This window comes from Xenopus tropicalis, chromosome 6, assembly GCF_000004195.4.
Source record: "Xenopus tropicalis strain Nigerian chromosome 6, UCB_Xtro_10.0, whole genome shotgun sequence".
Taxonomy (NCBI): domain Eukaryota; kingdom Metazoa; phylum Chordata; class Amphibia; order Anura; family Pipidae; genus Xenopus; species Xenopus tropicalis.
This window is the reverse complement of record NC_030682.2, coordinates 149,062,809-149,082,799: the sequence shown is the minus strand read 5'-3', so window position 1 is coordinate 149,082,799 and position 19,991 is coordinate 149,062,809. Positions and strand designations below refer to the sequence as shown.

The following is a 19,991-nucleotide window of genomic DNA, read 5'->3' as shown; positions in this document are numbered from 1 at the left end:
CAAACCTCTTCACTTAATTTTTCAGGATTCATTGAGGTCTGGCATGGTGCCGAGAGACTGGCGGATTGCTAATGTGGTGCCGTTATTTAAAAAGGGATCCCGTTCTCAGCCTGAAAACTATAGGCCTGTTAGTCTGACATCAGTAGTAGGAAAGCTTCTGGAAGGGGTAATAAGGGATAGGGTACTTGAATACATTGCAGTTCACAATACTATTAGTTTGTGCCAGCATGGTTTTATGGGTAACAGATCTTGCCAGACTAATTTAGTCGCCTTTTATGAGGAGGTGAGTAGGAACCTCGATGCTGGAATGGCAGTGGATGGGATCTACTTGGACTTTGCTAAAGCGTTTGATACAGTACCTCACAGAAGGTTAATGATCAAATTAAGGAATATTGGCCTAGAACATAATATTTGTAATTGGATAGAGAACTGGCTGAAGGATAGATTACACAGAGGGGGGGAAATGGAACATTTTCTAATTGGACCAGTGTGGTTAGTGGGTACCGCAGGGGTCAGTCCTTGGTCCTTTGCTTTTTAACTTGTTTATTAATGCCCTGGGGGGGGGCATAGACAGTACTGTTTCTATTTTTGCTGATGACACAAAATTGTGCAAAACTATAAGTTCCATGCAGGATGTGCCGCTTTGCAGAGAGATTTGACTGGGAAACTGGGCAGCAAACTGGAAAATGAGGTTCAATGTTGATAAGTGCAAAGTTATGCCCTTTGGTAGAAATAATATAAACGCAAACTATCTACTGAATGGGAGTGTGTTGGGGGTTTCCTTAATGGAGAAGGATCTGGGGGTTTTTGTAGATAACAAGTTGTCTAATTCCAGGCAGTGTCATTCTGTGGCTACTAAAGCAAATAAAGTGCTGTCTTGTATAAAAAAGGGCATTGACTCAAGGGATGAAACATAATTTTGCCCCTTTATAGGTCCCTGGTAAGGCCTCACCTTGAGTATGGGGGGCAGTTACAGTGAGTATGGGGGGCAGTTTTGGGCTCCAGTCCTTAAGAAGGATATTAATGAGCTGGAGAGAGTGCAGAGACTGCAACTAAACTGGTAAAGGGGATGGAAGGGTTAAACTATGAGGTGAGACTGTCAGGGTTGGGGTTGTTTTCTCTGGGTAGGGGGTTCCTCACGGTGAGGGCAGTGAGGGGGTTGGGGAATGCCCTGCCGGGGGATGTTGGGTAGGGGGGTTCCTCACGGTGAGGGCAGTGAGGGGGTTGGGGAATGCCCTGCCGGGGGATGTTGGGTAGGGGGTTCCTCACGGTGAGGGCAGTGAGGGGGTTGGGGAATGCCCTGCCGGGGGATGTTGGGTAGGGGGTTCCTCACGGTGAGGGCAGTGAGGTTGGGGAATGCCCTGCCAGGGGGATGTTGGGTAGGGGGTTCCTCACGGTGAGGGCAGTGAGGGGGTTGGGGAATGCCCTGCCGGGGGATGTTGGGTAGGGGGTTCCTCATGGTGAGGGCAGTGAGGGGGTTGGGGAATGCCCTGCCGGGGGATGTTGGGTAGGGGGTTCCTCACGGTGAGGGCAGTGAGGTTGGGGAATGCCCTGCCAGGGGGATGTTGGGTAGGGGGTTCCTCATGGTGAGGGCAGTGAGGTTGGGGAATGCCCTGCCGGGGGATGTTGGGTAGGGGGTTCCTCATGGTGAGGGCAGTGAGGTTGGGGAATGCCCTGCCGGGGGATGTTGGGTAGGGGGTTCCTCACGGTGAGGGCAGTGAGGGGGTTGGGGAATGCCCTGCCGGGGGATGTTGGGTAGGGGGTTCCTCACGGTGAGGGCAGTGAGGGGGTTGGGGAATGCCCTGCCGGGGGATGTTGGGTAGGGGGTTCCTCACGGTGAGGGCAGTGAGGAGGTTGGGGAATGCCCTGCCGGGGGATGTTGGGTAGGGGGTTCCTCACGGTGAGGGCAGTGAGGGGGTTGGGGAATGCCCTGCCGGGGGATGTTGGGTAGGGGGTTCCTCACGGTGAGGGCAGTGAGGGGGTTGGGGAATGCCCTGCTGGGGGATGTTGGGTAGGGGGTTCCTCACGGTGAGGGCAGTGAGGTTGGGGAATGCCCTGCCGGGGGTGTTGGGTAGGGGGTTCCTCACGGTGAGGGCAGTGAGGTTGGGGAATGCCCTGCCGGGGGTGTTGGGTAGGGGGTTCCTCACGGTGAGGGCAGTGAGGTTGGGGAATGCCCTGCCGGGGGTGTTGGGTAGGGGGTTCCTCACGGTGAGGGCAGTGAGGGGGTTGGGGAATGCCCTGCCGGGGGATGTTGGGTAGGGGGTTCCTCACGGTGAGGGCAGTGAGGTTGGGGAATGCCCTGCCGGGGGTGTTGGGTAGGGGGTTCCTCACGGTGAGGGCAGTGAGGGGGTTGGGGAATGCCCTGCCGGGGGATGTTGGGTAGGGGGTTCCTCACGCTGATGGCAGTGAGGGGGTTGGGGAATGCCCTGCCGGGGGATGTTGGGTAGGGGGTTCCTCACGGTGAGGGCAGTGAGGGGGTTGGGGAATGCCCTGCCGGGGGATGTTGGGTAGGGGGTTCCTCGCGGTGAGGGCAGTGAGGGGGTTGGGGAATGCCCTGCCGGGGGATGTTGGGTAGGGGGTTCCTCACGGTGAGGGCAGTGAGGGGGTTGGGGAATGCCCTGCCGGGGGGTGTTGGGTAGGGGGTTCCTCACGGTGAGGGCAGTGAGGGGGTTGGGGAATGCCCTGCCGGGGGATGTTGGGTAGGGGGTTCCTCACGGTGAGGGCAGTGAGGGGGTTGGGGAATGCCCTGCCGGGGGATGTTGGGTAGGGGGTTCCTCACGGTGAGGGCAGTGAGGGGGTTGGGGAATGCCCCTAGTGATGGGGTAATGGCAGATTCTGTTAATGCCTATAAGAGGGGCCTGGATGAGTTCTTGATCAATCAGAATATCCAAGGCTATTGTGATACTAATACCTACAGTTAGTACTAGTGGTTGTATATATAGTGTATGTATGTGAGTGTATAGATTGGTAGGTGTGGGTTAGGTGTGCTGGGTTTACTTGGATGGGTTAAACTTGATGGACACTGGTCTTTTTTTCAACCCTATGTAACTATGTAACATATACATATATACCTCTATACAGTATGTAGTGCCTCAGAAGTGCGCTCATATCATATAGTAACAAACAGCATCAACTCAGTCGCACACATCAATAACATAATGCAAAGTACAATCATAACCCAGAATGTCATTTATATTATGTCTTTATTAGACCTTGGTACAATAATATGAAGGGTTTGGCTTTGATTAGTGTAAAGAAAAGAAAGGAAGAAACGAAGGAAGGAAGAAAGAGATAAAGAAAGAAAGAAAGAACATGGTTAGACGGTGAGACAGCTATATGGTTAAATACATGGTGACATTATATGAAAAGAGTATAACGCTATCACTTAATGTAGGAGAATGGGACCCTGACCCTGAGGGTAAATGGGGGAATGGGGCACAATCTGCACTCAGGCACCAGAACCTTCCTCCGCGCTCCCCAGTAGAACTGCTGGATGACAAAGAAGAGTTAAAGAGAAATGATACCCCTGAATTGTGTGGGTGTCCATATTGGCTAAAACCCTGCTCCATCTAAATAATCCATTTACAGAAACAGAGAATTTATAGTACTAAGTGCCGCCCCCCCCTGGCTTGTACAATTCACAGGAGCTTTGCTTTACTGCAGTGGCGTTCCTAGCCCTCAACAGCCCCCCCCCTGCAGAAACCTATAGAGGAAGCAGACACCCCAGTCCAGGCCCCTAGCAACCACAGGGTCTGCTTCCTCTATAGTTACGCTACTGGCGTCTATACATAATAAACACAAATATTGCACAGTTAAAATAAAATGAAGACATTTGGCTCAAGGGTCCCTAGCGATCCTTACCTTCCTGACTAACGGATTCCTCCCCATAAACCTCCACTTCACAGATATTAAGGAACTCTTCTCTCCCGGGAATAACCACACTCACATAGCGACCATCCAGCCCATGACAGAACAGAGTGATGGTGGCTTGGGTGGTGTCACGAACGGTTCCGCACCTGGGATTAAAGTGGATTAGGAAGATGGCAGCAGAAATGTAACATAACAGGAAGCAATGAGCTCATTAGGGTTAAGGTTCTTTTGCTAAAATCTCAGAGCAGAACAATGGGAAGGGAGCAAGATAGCAGCTCCCAGTAGGTATCAGAATAGCACTCAATAGTAAGAAATCCAAGTCCGGCTTGGGACTCCTCCAGTTATATGGGAGTAGGAGAAACAATAGGTTAGCTGAAAGCAGTTCTAATGTGTAGCGCTGGCTCCTTCTGAAAGCTCAGAAGTGATCTTAATATCACTTTTACAGACACCATTCCAAAGAATAGGGAGAATAGAGAATAAGAAGAACCCCCTTAAATATCTTGTTGTGTTATCTAATCCCAGTTACACGGTGTAATATGGTCCTTAACACTCACACGGGGTTGTTATTATCTGCGGAATCTCCAACGCGGATCTCAGCTCCCTGCAGTCTCTCACTGCAGCAGTCCCTCCTGTTGACTATGACCACTGCCTCCACCTTGTATCTCTTCTTCAGGTCCAGCTGCCACCAAGGGGCAAAGTCCTTATTGGTGTGGGCACAGGGATGTACATAATAATTTGTCTCTTTATTCCCATCGACGGCTGTTTGAGCATTGGGTGGAGGATCAAGTGGGTAAACGGAGCTTTGGCTGACACTGACACCTTCCCATCTCGCTAAATTATTTACTAAAACAACAGAAAAGGACAATTTTTCATAGATCAAGTCTAATCTAGTCAAACTAGTCTGCAGAACAAAAACTCCATCTGAAAATTCTACAGGTTCCGAGAGGAGAATCGGATCAGTCCCTGGATCAACTAGTTCTAAGAGCTATCTCTTTCCTCTTATATGATTGGATCCCTTGTGTCTGCTGGGAGGATCTACTCGTGAATAAAGCATCAGAGAGTTTATTGTATGGTCCCCTTATACATTTATATATAGTGACCCCCCCTTAACTGCCCCTTCCCCAGTGTAACCAATCCCAACTGGGCCAGCCTTTCCCCATAACTGAGCCCATTCCCTTTATCAGCTTAGTCGCTCTTCCCTGTACTTTCTCTATTTCATTACTGCCCCCCCTTATATATTTATATATAGTGACCCCCCCTTAACTGCCCCTTCCCCAGTGTAACCAATCCCAACTGGGCCAGCCTTTCCCCATAACTGAGCCCATTCCCTTTATCAGCTTAGTCGCTCTTCCCTGTACTCTCTCTATTTCATTACTGCCCCCCCTTATATATTTATATATAGTGACCCCCCCTTAACTGCCCCTTCCCCAGTGTAACCAATCCCAACTGGGCCAGCCTTTCCCCATAACTGAGCCCATTCCCTTTATCAGCTTAGTCGCTCTTCCCTGTACTTTCTCTATTTCATTACTGCCCCCCCTTATATATTTATATATAGTGACCCCCCCTTAACTGCCCCTTCCCCAGTGTAACCAATCCCAACTGGGCCAGCCTTTCCCCATAACTGAGCCCATTCCCTTTATCAGCTTAGTCGCTCTTCCCTGTACTTTCTCTATTTCATTACTGCCCCCCCTTATATATTTATATATAGTGACCCCCCCTTAACTGCCCCCCCCCCCAGTGTAACCAATCCCAACTGGGCCAGCCTTTCCCCATAACTGAGCCCATTCCCTTTATCAGCTTAGTCGCTCTTCCCTGTACTTTCTCTATTTCATTACTGCCCCCCCTTATATATTTATATATAGTGACCCCCCCCCTTAACTGCCCCTTCCCCAGTGTAACCAATCCCAACTGGGCCAGCCTTTCCCCATAACTGAGCCCATTCCCTTTATCAGCTTAGTCGCTCTTCCCTGTACTTTCTCTATTTCATTACTGCCCCCCCTTATATATTTATATATAGTGACCCCCCCCCTTAACTGCCCCTTCCCCAGTGAAACCAATCCCAACTGGGCCAGCCTTTCCCCATAACTGAGCCCATTCCCTTTATCAGCTTAGTCGCTCTTCCCTGTACTTTCTCTATTTCATTACTGCCCCCCTTATATATTTATATATAGTGACCCCCCCTTAACTGCCCCTTCCCCAGTGTAACCAATCCCAACTGGCCCAGCCTTTCCCCATAACTGAGCCCATTCCCTTTATCAGCTTAGTCGCTCTTCCCTGTACTTTCTCTATTTCATTACTGCCCCCCCTTATATATTTATATATAGTGACCCCCCCCCTTAACTGCCCCTCCCCCAGTGTAACCAATCCCAACTGGGCCAGCCTTTCCCCATAACTGAGTATAACTCCTGCCTGGTTAGGAGGTGGTGTTAGTTCCAGGGTTCCCATGGGTCAATTGTAGCTCAACTCAGAATGTTATACAGAAAGGACTGAGTGGCACTGAGTGCTCTCATCCTATCCCAACTAGACTACTGTAACCTGCTACTACCTGGCCTCCCTAACTCCCATCTCTTCCCCCTACAGTCTGTATAAAACACTGCTGCTCGGCTCCAACTCTCACCCAAGAGAGAACTGGCCCCTTACCTTCTTCCTCTGTAGATTCCTCCCCATAAACCTCCACTTCACAGAGCTGGAGATATTCTTCTCTCCCAGGAATCACCACACTCACATAGCGACCCTCCGTCCCATTACAGGACAGGGTGATGGCGGCTTGGGAGACATCGGTGATGGTGCCGCATCTGGGTGAAATGGAAAGAAATGACATTAATTCCTCTTATGTTTATTGGCACTGGGGAAGAATTGCTTCTCCCTCCCATTTACACCCCCTTATAAAAATGATCCCTTTATGTAACCCTGAGAAAGTGAAGGCAATAAGGCAAAAGAGAACTCTTGCCCTGTTTCATCACTGGGGATTAAGCACTAAGGGAATTGGCCCTAATTTGGACAATACAATCACTATTACCCAAATCACATGAGGAGTGGAACTTGCAACTCTAGGGCTACAGTGCTGTAAGGTTTTGCCACCAATATTTGCATTTTAGTCTGAGGTGGGTATAAAGCTGCCCCAACAAAAAGTTCAGCATTTTGTCCAAATCTCCACAGGTTAGGAACAGTATCAATGGGGCTATTACAGGTATGCAGCCTGTTATCTGGAAACCCAATATCCAGAAAGTTCTGAATTATGCAAAAGCCTTCTCCCATAGACTCCATTTTAAGGTAATAATTTACATTTTTGAAAGATATTTCCTTTTTCTCTGTAATAATAAAACAGTACCTGTACTTGATCCCAACTAAGATATAATTACCCCTTATTGGGGGCAGAACAGCCCTATTGGGTTTATTTAATGGTTAAATGATTCCCTTTTCTCTGTAATAATAAAACAGTACCTGTACTTGATCCCAACTAAGATATAATTACCCCTTATTGGGGCAGAACAGCCCTATTGGGTTTATTTCATGGTTAAATGATTCCCTTTTCTCTGTAATAATAAAACAGTACCTGTACTTGATCCCAACTAAGATATAATTACCCCTTATTGGGGGCAGAACAGCCCTATTGGGTTTATTTAATGGTTAAATGATTCCCTTTTCTCTGTAATAATAAAACAGTACCTGTACTTGATCCCAACTAAGATATAATTACCCCTTATTGGGGCAGAACAGCCCTATTGGGTTTATTTAATGGTTAAATGATTCCCTTTTCTCTGTAATAATAAAACAGTACCTGTACTTGATCCCAACTAAGATATAATTACCCCTTATTGGGGGCAGAACAGCCCTATTGGGTTTATTTAATGGTTAAATGATTCCCTTTTCTCTGTAATAATAAAACAGTACCTGTACTTGATCCCAACTAAGATATAATTACCCCTTATTGGGGCAGAACAGCCCTATTGGGTTTATTTCATGGTTAAATGATTCCCTTTTCTCTGTAATAATAAAACAGTACCTGTACTTGATCCCAACTAAGATATAATTACCCCTTATTGGGGCAGAACAGCCCTATTGGGTTTATTTCATGGTTAAATGATTCCCTTTTCTCTGTAATAATAAAACAGTACCTGTACTTGATCCCAACTAAGATATAATTAATTTGGGGGCGGGATTAGGAGGAGTATTAATGAGGAAGTTAGTGAGACGCAGTGTTGTTTGGAACATCAGTAATAAGGGGGAGGTCTCTCAGTGATTCTGTGTCCATTTAGGTGGGACGTTCCTACTCACTAACAAGAGAAATAGATATAAATGAGATGTTTGGGACTCACACTGGGTTGTTGTCAACTGGAAAAATTCCAACACGAATCTCGGCTCCCAACAGGCGCTCACTGTGCTCATCCATCCTGTTCACTATGACCACAGACTCGACTTTGTACCTCTTCTTCAGGTCCAGCCGCCACCAAGCTGGATTGTCCTGACTGGTGTGGGTACAGGGGCTTTTGTGGATATCTGTCACTTTGATGCCATCGATAGCTCTGTCTGCAATAAACTGAGTTCCATGGCCGTAGGTGGAGCTTTGCCGGGCTTCTCCTGATCTCGCCAGATTCAGCTCTACAACTGAAATTGCAATTTGTATTTAAATTGAAACCTGTCCATTCTGGTGCATAAATATGAACCAATGTGTAAGTTCTGATACTGCCCAACATGCGTGCAAAACATTTTGGACTGGGCACATGTTTTTTAATGTCTGTAGCTACTATTAAAAGGGGTGATAACATGTTACACATCATATTGGGTTTTATGAACTTTCATTTGCCGATTTTAATTTGATTACCTGCTGACAAATGAGGAGTGTTGGGGTCAAATGCATGGTGTGGAGACCTAAGTAAAGATCTCCAGCATTAGCACTGGGAGGCAGTACTAATGCCCCACCCTGGGCAGTTGAAGGGCATGTCCAGCCAATGGAACAATGGGAATAGTAGCAAAGGGGGTAGGATCTCAACCCCCGGGACTCTCCAACTGGCTACAGAGGGGCTGGGTGAGTTAGTACAGAGTAGTGATGGGCGAAATGTTTCGGCAGGCATGGATTTGCAGCAAATTTCCGTGTTTCGCCATTGGTGGATTGTTTTGTGAAACGGATGAAAAAATTTGCTGCGTAAAAATTTGCCGCACGTCCAAAAATTGTTGCCGGTGTAAAAAAAGAATAGTCGCAGGGGTCAAAAGAATAGCCGCGCGATTAAATAATAGCTGTGGGCAACAAAATAATAGCTGTGCGACAAAATAATAGCCGCGGGCGACGAAATAATTGCCGCGGGCGACAAAATAATAGCTGTGGGCGAGAAAATAATAGCCGTGAGACAAAATAATAGCCGCGGGCGACAAAATAATAGCTGCAGGCGACGAAATAATAGCCGCAGGTGACAAAAGAATAGCCGCATGACAAAACAATAGCCGCGGGTGACAAAAGAATAGCCGAGGATGACAAAATAATAGTCGCGGGCGACAAAACAATAGCCGCGGATGACAAAAGAATAGTCGCGAGTGTCAAAAGAATAGCCGTGCGATTAAATAATAGCTGTGGGCAACAAAATAATAGCTGTGCGACAAAATAATAGCCGCGGGCGACAAAATAATAGCCGCGGGCGACAAAATAATAGCCGCAGGCGACAAAATAATACCTGTGGGCGACAAAATAATAGGCGTGAGACAAAATAATAGCCGCGGGCGACAAAAGAATAGCCGCAGGCGACAAAACAATAGCCGCATGACAAAACAATAGCCGCGGGCGACAAAAGGATAGCCGTGGATGACAAAAGAATAGTCGCCGGCGACAGAAGAATAGCCGCGGATGACAAAAGAATAGTCGCGGGCAACAATATTTTTTGCTGCACAATATTTTCGCTGCTTCAAGATTTGCAAATTTTTCGGCGAAGCAAAATGGAACAGATTCGCTCATCAATAGCACAGAGTGTTGGGCATAGTGGCTACAGTGCTATGTCTGACCGAATTACTGGCTACTGGATCAGGGAAGGTCCAAGCAACTGACCCCAGCAGAACCATCGAGGAACTAGATTTCCTACAGAGTGGATCACTGCTGGAAATGGGGGCTGCTGCACCTTTGGAGGAAGGGGTACCAAGTGCCTGTGCCCTTAGGGAGAGGGAGCTCTTGCCTGTCTGTGTCGGTGCCCAGGAGTGGGAGTTGGTAAGAGATTCCTGTCCAGTTACCCCCCATGCAGCCTGAGCTGTAAGGCAACTGTTTGTATCTTCAAATATTGAAGATCTGTGGCTTTGCCATATCCTGGCATCACACATGGGTTCTTGTGGGATTTTTTTTTTTTAAAATTCCATTATCATTAATAAGTTCCCTTAGTTTACTGACTTTTCCATCTTTGACTATCACTGCTTTTGTACATAATGAACTGCAATAAACTGACTCTTCTGCCATATTCATACCGACAACTAATTATTCACATTTATTGAAATAAAATGAAGAAATTCAGTCCCCAGCGATCCTTACCTTCCTGGCTCAGAGATTCCTCCCCATAAACCTCCACTTCACAGAGGGTGAGATATTCTGCCCTTCCGGGTATAACCACACTCACATAGCGGCCCTCCAGCCCCTTACACAATAGAGTGATGGTGGCTTCTGAGACATCGGTAACGGTGCCACATCTGTGGAATAAAATAAATGGTAAATTATGAAGCTGCCAAAACAATTTTAACACAAGTGGAAGAAATTACCCCATATACCTCTATATACTGAAAAGATTGAATAATGTGGTTTTTGTCATCATTTTATCTCACAAAGGTTCCCTCTACTTATGAGGGGCCTGGTTCAAATACACCTTCTACCCAACCCTAAAACTTGCATTGATAACCTAAACTTGTAATGGATACCCTAAAACTTGTCATGAATACCCTAAAACTTGTCATGGATACCCTAAAACTTGTCATGGATACCCTAAAGCATGTCAGGATACTCTAAAACTTGTCATGGATACCCTAAAACTTGTCATGGATACCCTAAAGCATGTCAGGATACTCTAAAACTTGTCATGAATACCCTAAAACTTGTCATGAATACCCTAAAACTTGTCATGGATACCCTAAAACTTGTCATGAATACCCTAAAGCATGTCAGGATACCCTAAAACTTGTCATGTATACCCTAAAACTTGTCATGAATACCCTAAAGCATGTCAGGATAACCTAAAACTTGTCATGGATACCCTAAAACTTGTCATGAATACCCTAAAGCATGTCAGGATACCCTAAAACTTGTCATGTATACCCTAAAACTTGTCATGGATACCCTAAAGCATGTCAGGATACCCTAAAACTTGTCATGAATACCCTAAAACTTGTCATGGATACCCTAAAACTTGTCATGAATACCCTAAAGCATGTCAGGATACTCTAAAACTTGTCATGAATACCCTAAAACTTGTCATGAATACCCTAAAGCATGTCAGGATACCCTAAAACTTGTCATGAATACCCTAAAACTTGTCATGGATACCCTAAAGCATGTCAGGATACCCTAAAACTTGTCATGAATACCCTAAAACTTGTCATGGATACCCTAAAGCATGTCAGGATACCCTAAAACTTGTCATGAATACCCTAAAACTTGTCATGGATACCCTAAAACTTGTCATGAATACCCTAAAGCATGTCAGGATACCCTAAAACTTGTCATGAATACCCTTAAACTTGTCATGAATACCCTAAAGCATGTCAGGATACCCTAAAACTTGTCATGGATACCCTAAAACTTGTCATGAATACCCTTAAACTTGTCATGAATACCCTAAAGCATGTCAGGATACCCTAAAACTTGTCATGAATACCCTAAAACTTGTCATGAATACCCTAAAACTTGTCATGAATACCCTTAAACTTGTCATGAATACCCTTAAACTTGGATACCCTAAAACAGACAAAGCACAATATCAGTAACAACTGAAGGTAACAATATTCAAAGGAGAAATTCCCCTTCCAGACAAAGGGCCTGATTCACTAAAGTGCGATAAAAATTATCGCACGCTTTTTTGCGGTAAAAAAGACGCGATAATTTGCGCGCGATTCACCATAGTATTATCGCGTGCGATTATTCGCCATTTTCGCATGCGTTAATTTCCGCGCTGAAAAGAATATGATCGCATGATTCCCTATAACTTAGGCACGCTAAATATCGCATTCGGCTATGCGAAAATTAACCCCTACTACAGGCAGGCGATAAATTATAGAAAAGTACAGTAAATGAGTTTTTGCAATAAAATATGGACTTACAGTGTTATTTATTCAGTCTGTGTCTTTTTACTCAATTTCACTAAAGTCTTGGCATGTATGGAATTTCCCTACTAATATACAGTACTATAGCGGTGAATATTTAGTCGCGCAAAATACATTACTGTGTATATTTTGGCGATTTTTTTTCCGCGATTTTGTAATCTCGCGACTTGCGGACATTTTGTGGCGATTTTGTAATCTCGTGACATGTGCGACTTGGGGCCGTTTTGTGTCAATGAGCCTGAAGCCACCAAACTGAGAGGACATGCCTGGGGTTTCGGACTTGCTACCAGGGGAGAGGCGCTACATTATCAGCGTGCTCCTGCGTGCAGGATATGACCACCCGCCGCTGGGGGACTTAGGGGTCCACGAGAGGAAGAGGGCAATCCTGGCCGAGCTAAGAGAAGGTTTGCTCGCCGGGTTTGCCGTTGATGTGGGCCCCCGCCAGCTCCGACGTCTGTGGTCCGACCTGAAGCGCAGGAGCCCAGAACTGGTCGCTGAAATTAGAGAAGGTAATTATTGGACTTTATTATGCTGTTACAGTATACGTTCAGTAAAAGATTTAGCAAGTAATTTGAACTAAAGGTACAAATGTCAGAAATGTCAGGGATGATGAAAGTAACATAGTAACATAGTAAGTTGGGTTGAAAAAAGACATACGTCCATCACGTTCAACCATAATGCCAGTGAGGAACTGAAACGTTGCTCACAATAAACCTCTGAATATTATTTCACATCTTCGTGACTCCTTGTGAAAATCCTGTGTGTGCCGGCACCCCATGCCTGTCTAGATTTGGTTTTGCCACAGGCACCCAGGTGTTATTGTTCCTTATGGTGTGCAGCTTCCCAGCACTTCCTATTGTATATATATATACACACACACATATATATATATATATACACATCTATTTTCAAATACATATGCATAAATAAGTTTAAAGCAGGGGGGAAGCAGCAGGGAGCGGCCCATAGTGTGAGTCATTTGGGGGAAGGGCCATGAATGTTTTAGGGGGCCCCCGGCTAACAATGTCTGTGTGTCCTTTGTATTGATGTGAGGGTTCACAGGGGGAGGGGCCATTGGGGGCGTGGGAGGAGGGGGGCCCAAAAAATGTTCTTGTGAGGGGCCCCGTTATTTATGATGGTGTATGAATGTATATATATAATATATTACACAAAATAACATCTTGCAATACTATTTCACAGAACTTCAGCTGGCGCCTCCTCCCCAGGCCCAACCCCAGGCCCTCCAGCCTCTACTGGCCCAGCAGGCTCTAACGGCCCCAGCGGCCCGACCTGCGGCCCCCGAGGCCCATCCACCGGCCCCTGAGGCCCAACAATTGGCCCCAGAGGCCCGACCAGAGGCCCCAGGATCTAGCCAGGCCCCAGACTCTGACGAGGCCGAGGAGGCCATGGAGGCCCCGGACACCCCCCCTTTACTCCTCCCCCAGTTTGAGCCCACTTTCCCCGGCCCTTGGGTTCCCCCCCAGCCCCCCGGATGCCAGCCACCAGGTTCTCCTGCCGAGGAAGGCCCACAACATCGGTCCATGCGGGAGGACCTGGACAATGTGAGGGCTGAGCTGGCCCAGCTCCGGGGGGAAGTTGCTGAACTGAGGAGGGACTTTCAGGAACTCAAGGGCAGCAAGCCCTAAGTTTCCCCCCCCCCCCTTTTTTATTTTAAGTAAAAGTTTTTAGTTTTCTACTTTTGAACTGAGTAATGTCTCATTATTTTTCCTTCCTTGATATGGTATTCTATACTTCCATGTAGTTTCCCCTACACTCTTACATTTACCAGTAACACATCAATATGCTATATGGGTTAAATGTTTGCAAATATTCTGCCAACAATTTTGCCTTTAGCCCATTTTGCTGAATAGTAAAACTTGCGCTAATTAGTACGTAGCGTATTTTCTGGCGAGTGGGATAACTGCCAATCCAATGTTTTGTTGCCAGAATAATTGCAATATTATATTTGTCCCCGTTTAATAAAGTGCCCATAACATATTTGCCATTTATTCTGTGTCTAAAATCTCCCACTTAATTTAAGCCACTTTAGCAAACGGACCCCTAAGTATTTGGCTAAATATTCTTAAATGCCCCCCCCCCCCCCATTTTATTATCTCTAGCACTTTTTTTTTTTTCTTACTTAGATTTTTATAATTTTTGAGGTTTTTTTGCAAATAAACTTTTATACAGCACCTCTCTAGCACTCTGTGCTCTCCCAGGGCAAAATGTCGCCATTTTTATGCTGCCGATTGTCGCGTATTAATTAGCGCATGCGATAAATAGCCTGCATGCGGAAAATACCGCATTGAAATACCGCGCGTAAAAAAGCGCGAGTATGCTTATAGTGAATCGTGCGATAAATCGCCAAAATTAAGACGCGGTAAAATTTTTTGCGCACGTTAAGTTGCACTTTAGTGAATCAGGCCCACAGAGAGAAGCCATTGACTCTATTGGGAAGGGGGTACCACGTATGTTCATCATGTAAAGTGAGTGATGACTTGTTGGGTTACTGTATCCTTTTGTATTTGAATATTCTGCTCAGAATGACAATTATGGAGGTATTTGGGACTCACACGGGGTTGTTATTATCTACTGAATCTCCAATACGAATCTCAGCTGCTAGTAGACGGCTACTGCAACAGTCCCTCCTGTTGACTATGACCACTGTCTCCACCTTGTATCTCTTCTGCAGGTCCAGCCGCCACCAAGGCTGATAGTCCTCCTGGGTGTGGGAACATGGGTTTCTCATGATATTCGTCCCTTTAATGCCATCAATAACTGTCTCAGCTGTGTACGTATGTCCGTAGAAGGAACTTTGCTGGGCTTTTCCTGATCTTGCCAGGTTTTTATCTGCAATTTAAATTTGAATATTTCATTAAAAAATGTCCTTTCACAGCACAGAAACCAATTCCAGTTCTATTTCTGCCCTCTGTATGGCTACACACACAGATATACAATGGACGCATCATTTAAATCCTATTGGTGCACATCTTTCGGGTATTGAGTGTCCACAATAATTAGTACTAATTTAGAGACTGATTAATACAAATATGGCTCACCCAACAGATCTTACCTTCCTGCCTCGGAGAGTCCTCCCCATAGACCTCGACTTCACAGAGGGTGAGAAATTCTGCCCTCCCAGGAATCACCACACTCACATAGCGACCCTCCATCCCATTACAGTGTAGAGTGATGGTGTCTTCTGAGATGTCGTTGATGATCCCACATCTGGGGAATAGAAAAGTTAGCTTTGCTCATTGCTTTAATGAAAACACTACAATTAATGAACAATTTATTTAGGACATGAGTTTTTGGATGGCAGAGTTGGTGTTTGTGTTGTACTAGTTCCTTTCTCTCCCATTCTTATATTGTACTGTATATTCTATGAAGAGCTCGACTTGGACTTGGTTTTTAAAGATTTGCCCTATATATCTAGGCTAATTTCTCCAGGATTATCCCTGGTAATTTAGCCTGCCCCATATGGAATCCTGGTTCCCGTGTATCCCTAGTACCAAACCTGCCCAATATTTACATTATAATATGGGATTATTACTTGCTTGCCTAAATTACTTCTGTATGATATACATTTACTGATCATCTAGTATAAATAAATCTAAAGCAACTGGACTTGTTGAGTAATCACTGAAGACGTTTCACTACTCATCCGAGTAGCTTCTTCAGGCCATCTGACTGGTATGGGAAGTCCTCAGCATATGTACTCTTCCACTACTCATCCGAGCAGCTTCTTCAGGTCATCTGACTGGTATGGGAAGTCCTCAGCATATGTACTCTTCCACTACTCATCCGAGCAGCTTCTTTAGTTCAACTGACTGGTATGGGAAGTCCTCAGCATATGTTCTCTTCCACTACTCATCTGAGCAGCTTCTTCAGGTCATCTGACTGGTATGGGAAGTCCTCAGCATATGTACTCTTCCACTTCTCATCCGAGCAGCTTCTTCAGTTCAACTGACTGGTATGGGAAGTCCTCAGCATATGTTCTTTTCCACTACTCATCCGAGCAGCTTCTTCAGTTCAACTGACTGGTATGGTAAGTCCTCAGCATATGTACTCTTCCACTACTCATCCGAGCAGCTTCTTCAGTTCAACTGACTGGTATGGGAAGTCCTCAGCATATGTACTCTTCTACTGCTCATCCGAGTACCTTCTTCAGTTCAACTGACTGGTATGGGAAGTCCTCAGCATATGTACTCTTCCATTACTCATCCGAGTAGCTTCTTCAGTTCAACTGACTGGTATGGGAAGTCCTCAGCATATGTACTCTTCCATTACTCATCCGAGTAGCTTCTTCAGTTCCACTGACTAGTATGGGAAGTCCTCAGCATATGTACTCTTCCACTAATCCAATCACAATAGCACTGTAACTCTTCAGAAAGGTGATATCTGAAACTCACAGAGGGGTGAATGCTGGGGGGTTACTTTGAAAGGATTACCAAAGTATCATGCAATTCTTCAAAACAGGTGTTACTTGTTAGAGTTGCATGAATGGATGTGTGAAGAGTTCTGAAACTGCCGGGGTACAGCATTGTATGCAGCAGACAGATGGTGTCGAAGTCCCCGCCTCTGTTTAGAGATGGTTTCACCACTTTAACATGAATGGCCTCTTTTCAATGATTACTTAACAAGTCCAGTTGCTTTAGATTTATTTATACCAGATATACCATGACCTGAATGAATGAAAATCTTCACAGTCACATTTACTGATCAGTAAGCATCTTCCCATAGTCCTAAAGGATCTTCCAACTGTCCCTCCCAGATGTGGCAATGGGTTCTGCTTTGGGTCGGGTTTAGACTGTTAATGAGGAGCTCATTAGGCACTGAGACAGGAAGGTACCAGCTAAAGAACCAGAGTGAAGTATCATTTGGAATGTAAAGACTCTTTGACTGTACAGTTAGTAAAAACAAAGGAAAGGTTTCTCAGTGACATTCCTACTCACAAATAAATAAAATAAATACAATGGAGATGTTCGGGACTCACACTGGGTTGCTGTTATGTGGGTCTTTTCCAACACGAATCTCGGCTCCCAACAGGCGCTCACTGTGTTCATCCCTCCTGTTCACTATGACCACAGACTTGACATTGTACCTCTTCTTCAGGTCCAGCCGCCACCAAGCTGGATTGTCCTGACTGGTGTGGGTACAGGGGCCTTTGTCGATATCTGTCACTTTGATGCCATCGATAGCTCTGTCTGCAATAAACTGAGTTCCATGGCCGTAGGTGGAGCTTTGCCGCACTTCTCCTGATCTCGCCAGATTCAGCTCTACAACTGAAATTGCAATGGAAACCTGTCCATTCTGGTGCATAAATACGAACAAATGTGTAGGTTCTGATACTGCCCAACAGGCGTTCAATATAAGGTACAAAGCATTTTGGACTGGGCACCCTTCCACTGTCTGTAGCTACTATTAAAAAGGGTGATAACATGTCACGCATCATATTGGGTTTGATGAACTTTCATTTGCTGATTTTACTTTGATTACCTGCTGACAAATGAGGAATGTTGGGGTGAAATGCATGGGTTCTTTTGGGATTTTTAAAAAAATTCCCTTATCATTAAATAAGTTCCCTTAATTTACAGACTTTTCCTTCTTCAACCGTGATGGTCAAAGAAGGAAATGTTGGTTTGGGGGTTCATTATGCACAAAAGCAGTGGTTGCTTACTGAACCCCAACACTGCCGTAAACTGACTCTTCTGCCATTTTCATACTGATTCTTGTCTTTGTGACTAATTATCCACACTTATTGAAATAAAATGAATAAATTCAGTCCCCAGCGATCCTTACCTTCCTGGCTAAGCGATTCCTCCCCATAAACCTCCACTTCACAGAGGGTGAGATATTGTACCCGTCCGGGAATCACTACACTCACATAGCGGCCCTCCAGCCCCTCACAGAAAAGAGTGATGGTGGCTTCTGAGACATCGGTAACGGTGCCGCATCTGTGGTATAAGATAATTGGTAAATTATGAAGCTGCCAAAATAATTTTAACACAAGAGGAAGAAATTACCCCATATACCTGTATATCCTGAAAAGATTATTCATAATAATAACAATAATAAGAAGAAGAATGTGGTTTTTGTATAATTTTTTCTCACAAAGGTGTTGAGGGGCCTGGTTCAAAACATCTACCCTACCTTAAAACCTGTCATGGATACCCTAAAACTTGTCATGGATACCCAAACACTTGTCATGGATACCCTAAAACTGGTCAAGCATAACCTAAAATGTGTGAACGATTGTTATGGATACTCTGAAATCTGTGAAGGATAACTTAAAACTTGTCATGGATACCCTAAAACTTGTCATGTATAGCCTAAAACTTGTTAAGAATACTGATGTCATGGATACCCTACAAATTTTCAAGGATACTCTATAATTGGTCAAGGATACCCTAAAACTTATCATGGATACCCTAAAACTGGTCATGGGGAACCTAACCCTTGTCAAGGATACCCTAAAATTGGTCAAGGATATCCTAAAACTTTGGATAACTTTTTCAGGTTAGTAAGGGCAACTGTTGACTCGTGAAGCAGAGCAAAGATAACAGTGGCTAAGAGAGCCATGGATTACAGAATCTGGGTAACAGACAAAGCACAATATCAGTACAACTGTACAACTGAACAACTGAAGGTAACAATATTCAAAGGAGAAATTCCCCTTCCAGACACAGAGAGAAGCCATTGTCTCTATTGGGAAGGTGGTACCACTTTTGCTCATCATGTAGTGATGACTTGTTGGGTTACTCTATCCTTTTGTATTTGAATGACAATTATGGAGGTATTTGGGACTCACACTGGGTTGTTATTATCTACTGAATCTCCAATACGGATCTCAGCTCCCATTAGACGGCTACTGGAACCGTCCATCCTGTTGACTATGACCACTGTCTCCACCTTGTATCTCTTCTGCAGGTCCAGCCGCCACCAAGGCTGATAGTCCTCCTGGGTGTGGGTACATGGGTTTTTCCCCATATTGGTCCCTTTAATGCCATCAATAGCTTTCTCAGCTCCGTGCTGATATCCGTTGACAGAACTTTGCTGGGCTTTTCCTGATCTTGCCAGGTTTATATCTACAACTTAAATTTGAATATTTCATTAAAAAATGTCCTTTCACAGCACAGAAACCAAGTCCAAATGAAGAGATTGACAAATGATGATGGCTCACTGAGTTTAAACCCTTTTACTGCCCAATAAACCAGTTGTAATGTGTGTTACACTATGGGGCCGATTTAATAAAACTAGAATTTTTCTGGCTTTGAAAATCATATCAATTGGATTGAATTTAAATGCCCATTCATATCCAAGAATCTTCTTTATTTTTTCCCGAACAGGAAGTGCTCCAACGGCCATTTTAGGAGCATTAGCGCTCATTCTTGGAAAACAATAAAGTTTCACTTGAAAATGGGTAAAATAGAAAACAATGATGGGATTAACTTCCCCTTGAAAATATGTCAAAGGCAGTTCATCCAGTTTTAGGCTGAAAGTGAAGAAACCACCATTATTCCTTGGGTGCTGCTTGAGACCATTCCCAAGGAAGAGAATAATAACCCTACAGAACATATACTAGTCAATTCCTTGATTTTTGTCCCAGGAAGCTCTTTCCATTACTATATCCTGCTGAAAGAGCTTACAAGCTGAAGGATAAGGGAGACATTGGGTGTAGGGGGGCTCTATTTCTGCCCTCCGTATGGCTACATACACAGATATACAACATTTAAATTTAGCTAAAAGGCACCTATAGGTGCATACCTTCAGGTATTGAGTGTCCATGATGATTAGTAGTAATAGAGACAAATATGGCTCACCCAACCCAACTT

At 45.0% G+C, this 19,991-nt stretch overlaps 1 protein-coding gene across 3 annotated transcripts in view; it reads right to left on the bottom strand.

Moving 5' to 3' along the window:
- Nucleotides 1-3,186: 3,186 nt before the first annotated feature.
- fucolectinloc100491211 (fucolectin uncharacterized LOC100491211) overlaps nucleotides 3,187-19,991 on the bottom strand; it is a 40,519-nt gene continuing 23,714 nt past the window's right edge. For 2 of the 3 annotated variants that reach the window (XM_031904035.1, XM_031904037.1), the window contains 11 exons: nucleotides 18,968-19,250; nucleotides 17,959-18,113; nucleotides 17,153-17,441; nucleotides 15,230-15,384; nucleotides 14,730-15,006; nucleotides 10,379-10,533; nucleotides 8,190-8,478; nucleotides 6,511-6,665; nucleotides 4,425-4,713; nucleotides 3,862-4,016; nucleotides 3,187-3,489 (listed from right to left, as the gene is read on the bottom strand). In XM_031904035.1, coding sequence (XP_031759895.1) covers nucleotides 3,449-3,489; nucleotides 3,862-4,016; nucleotides 4,425-4,713; nucleotides 6,511-6,665; nucleotides 8,190-8,478; nucleotides 10,379-10,533; nucleotides 14,730-15,006; nucleotides 15,230-15,384; nucleotides 17,153-17,441; nucleotides 17,959-18,113; nucleotides 18,968-19,250 — 2,243 coding nt within the window. In that variant the 3' untranslated portion in view covers nucleotides 3,187-3,448. The remainder of the gene's footprint in view (nucleotides 3,490-3,861; nucleotides 4,017-4,424; nucleotides 4,714-6,510; nucleotides 6,666-8,189; nucleotides 8,479-10,378; nucleotides 10,534-14,729; nucleotides 15,007-15,229; nucleotides 15,385-17,152; nucleotides 17,442-17,958; nucleotides 18,114-18,967; nucleotides 19,251-19,991) is intronic. The other variant, XM_031904036.1, reaches the window with a different exon arrangement.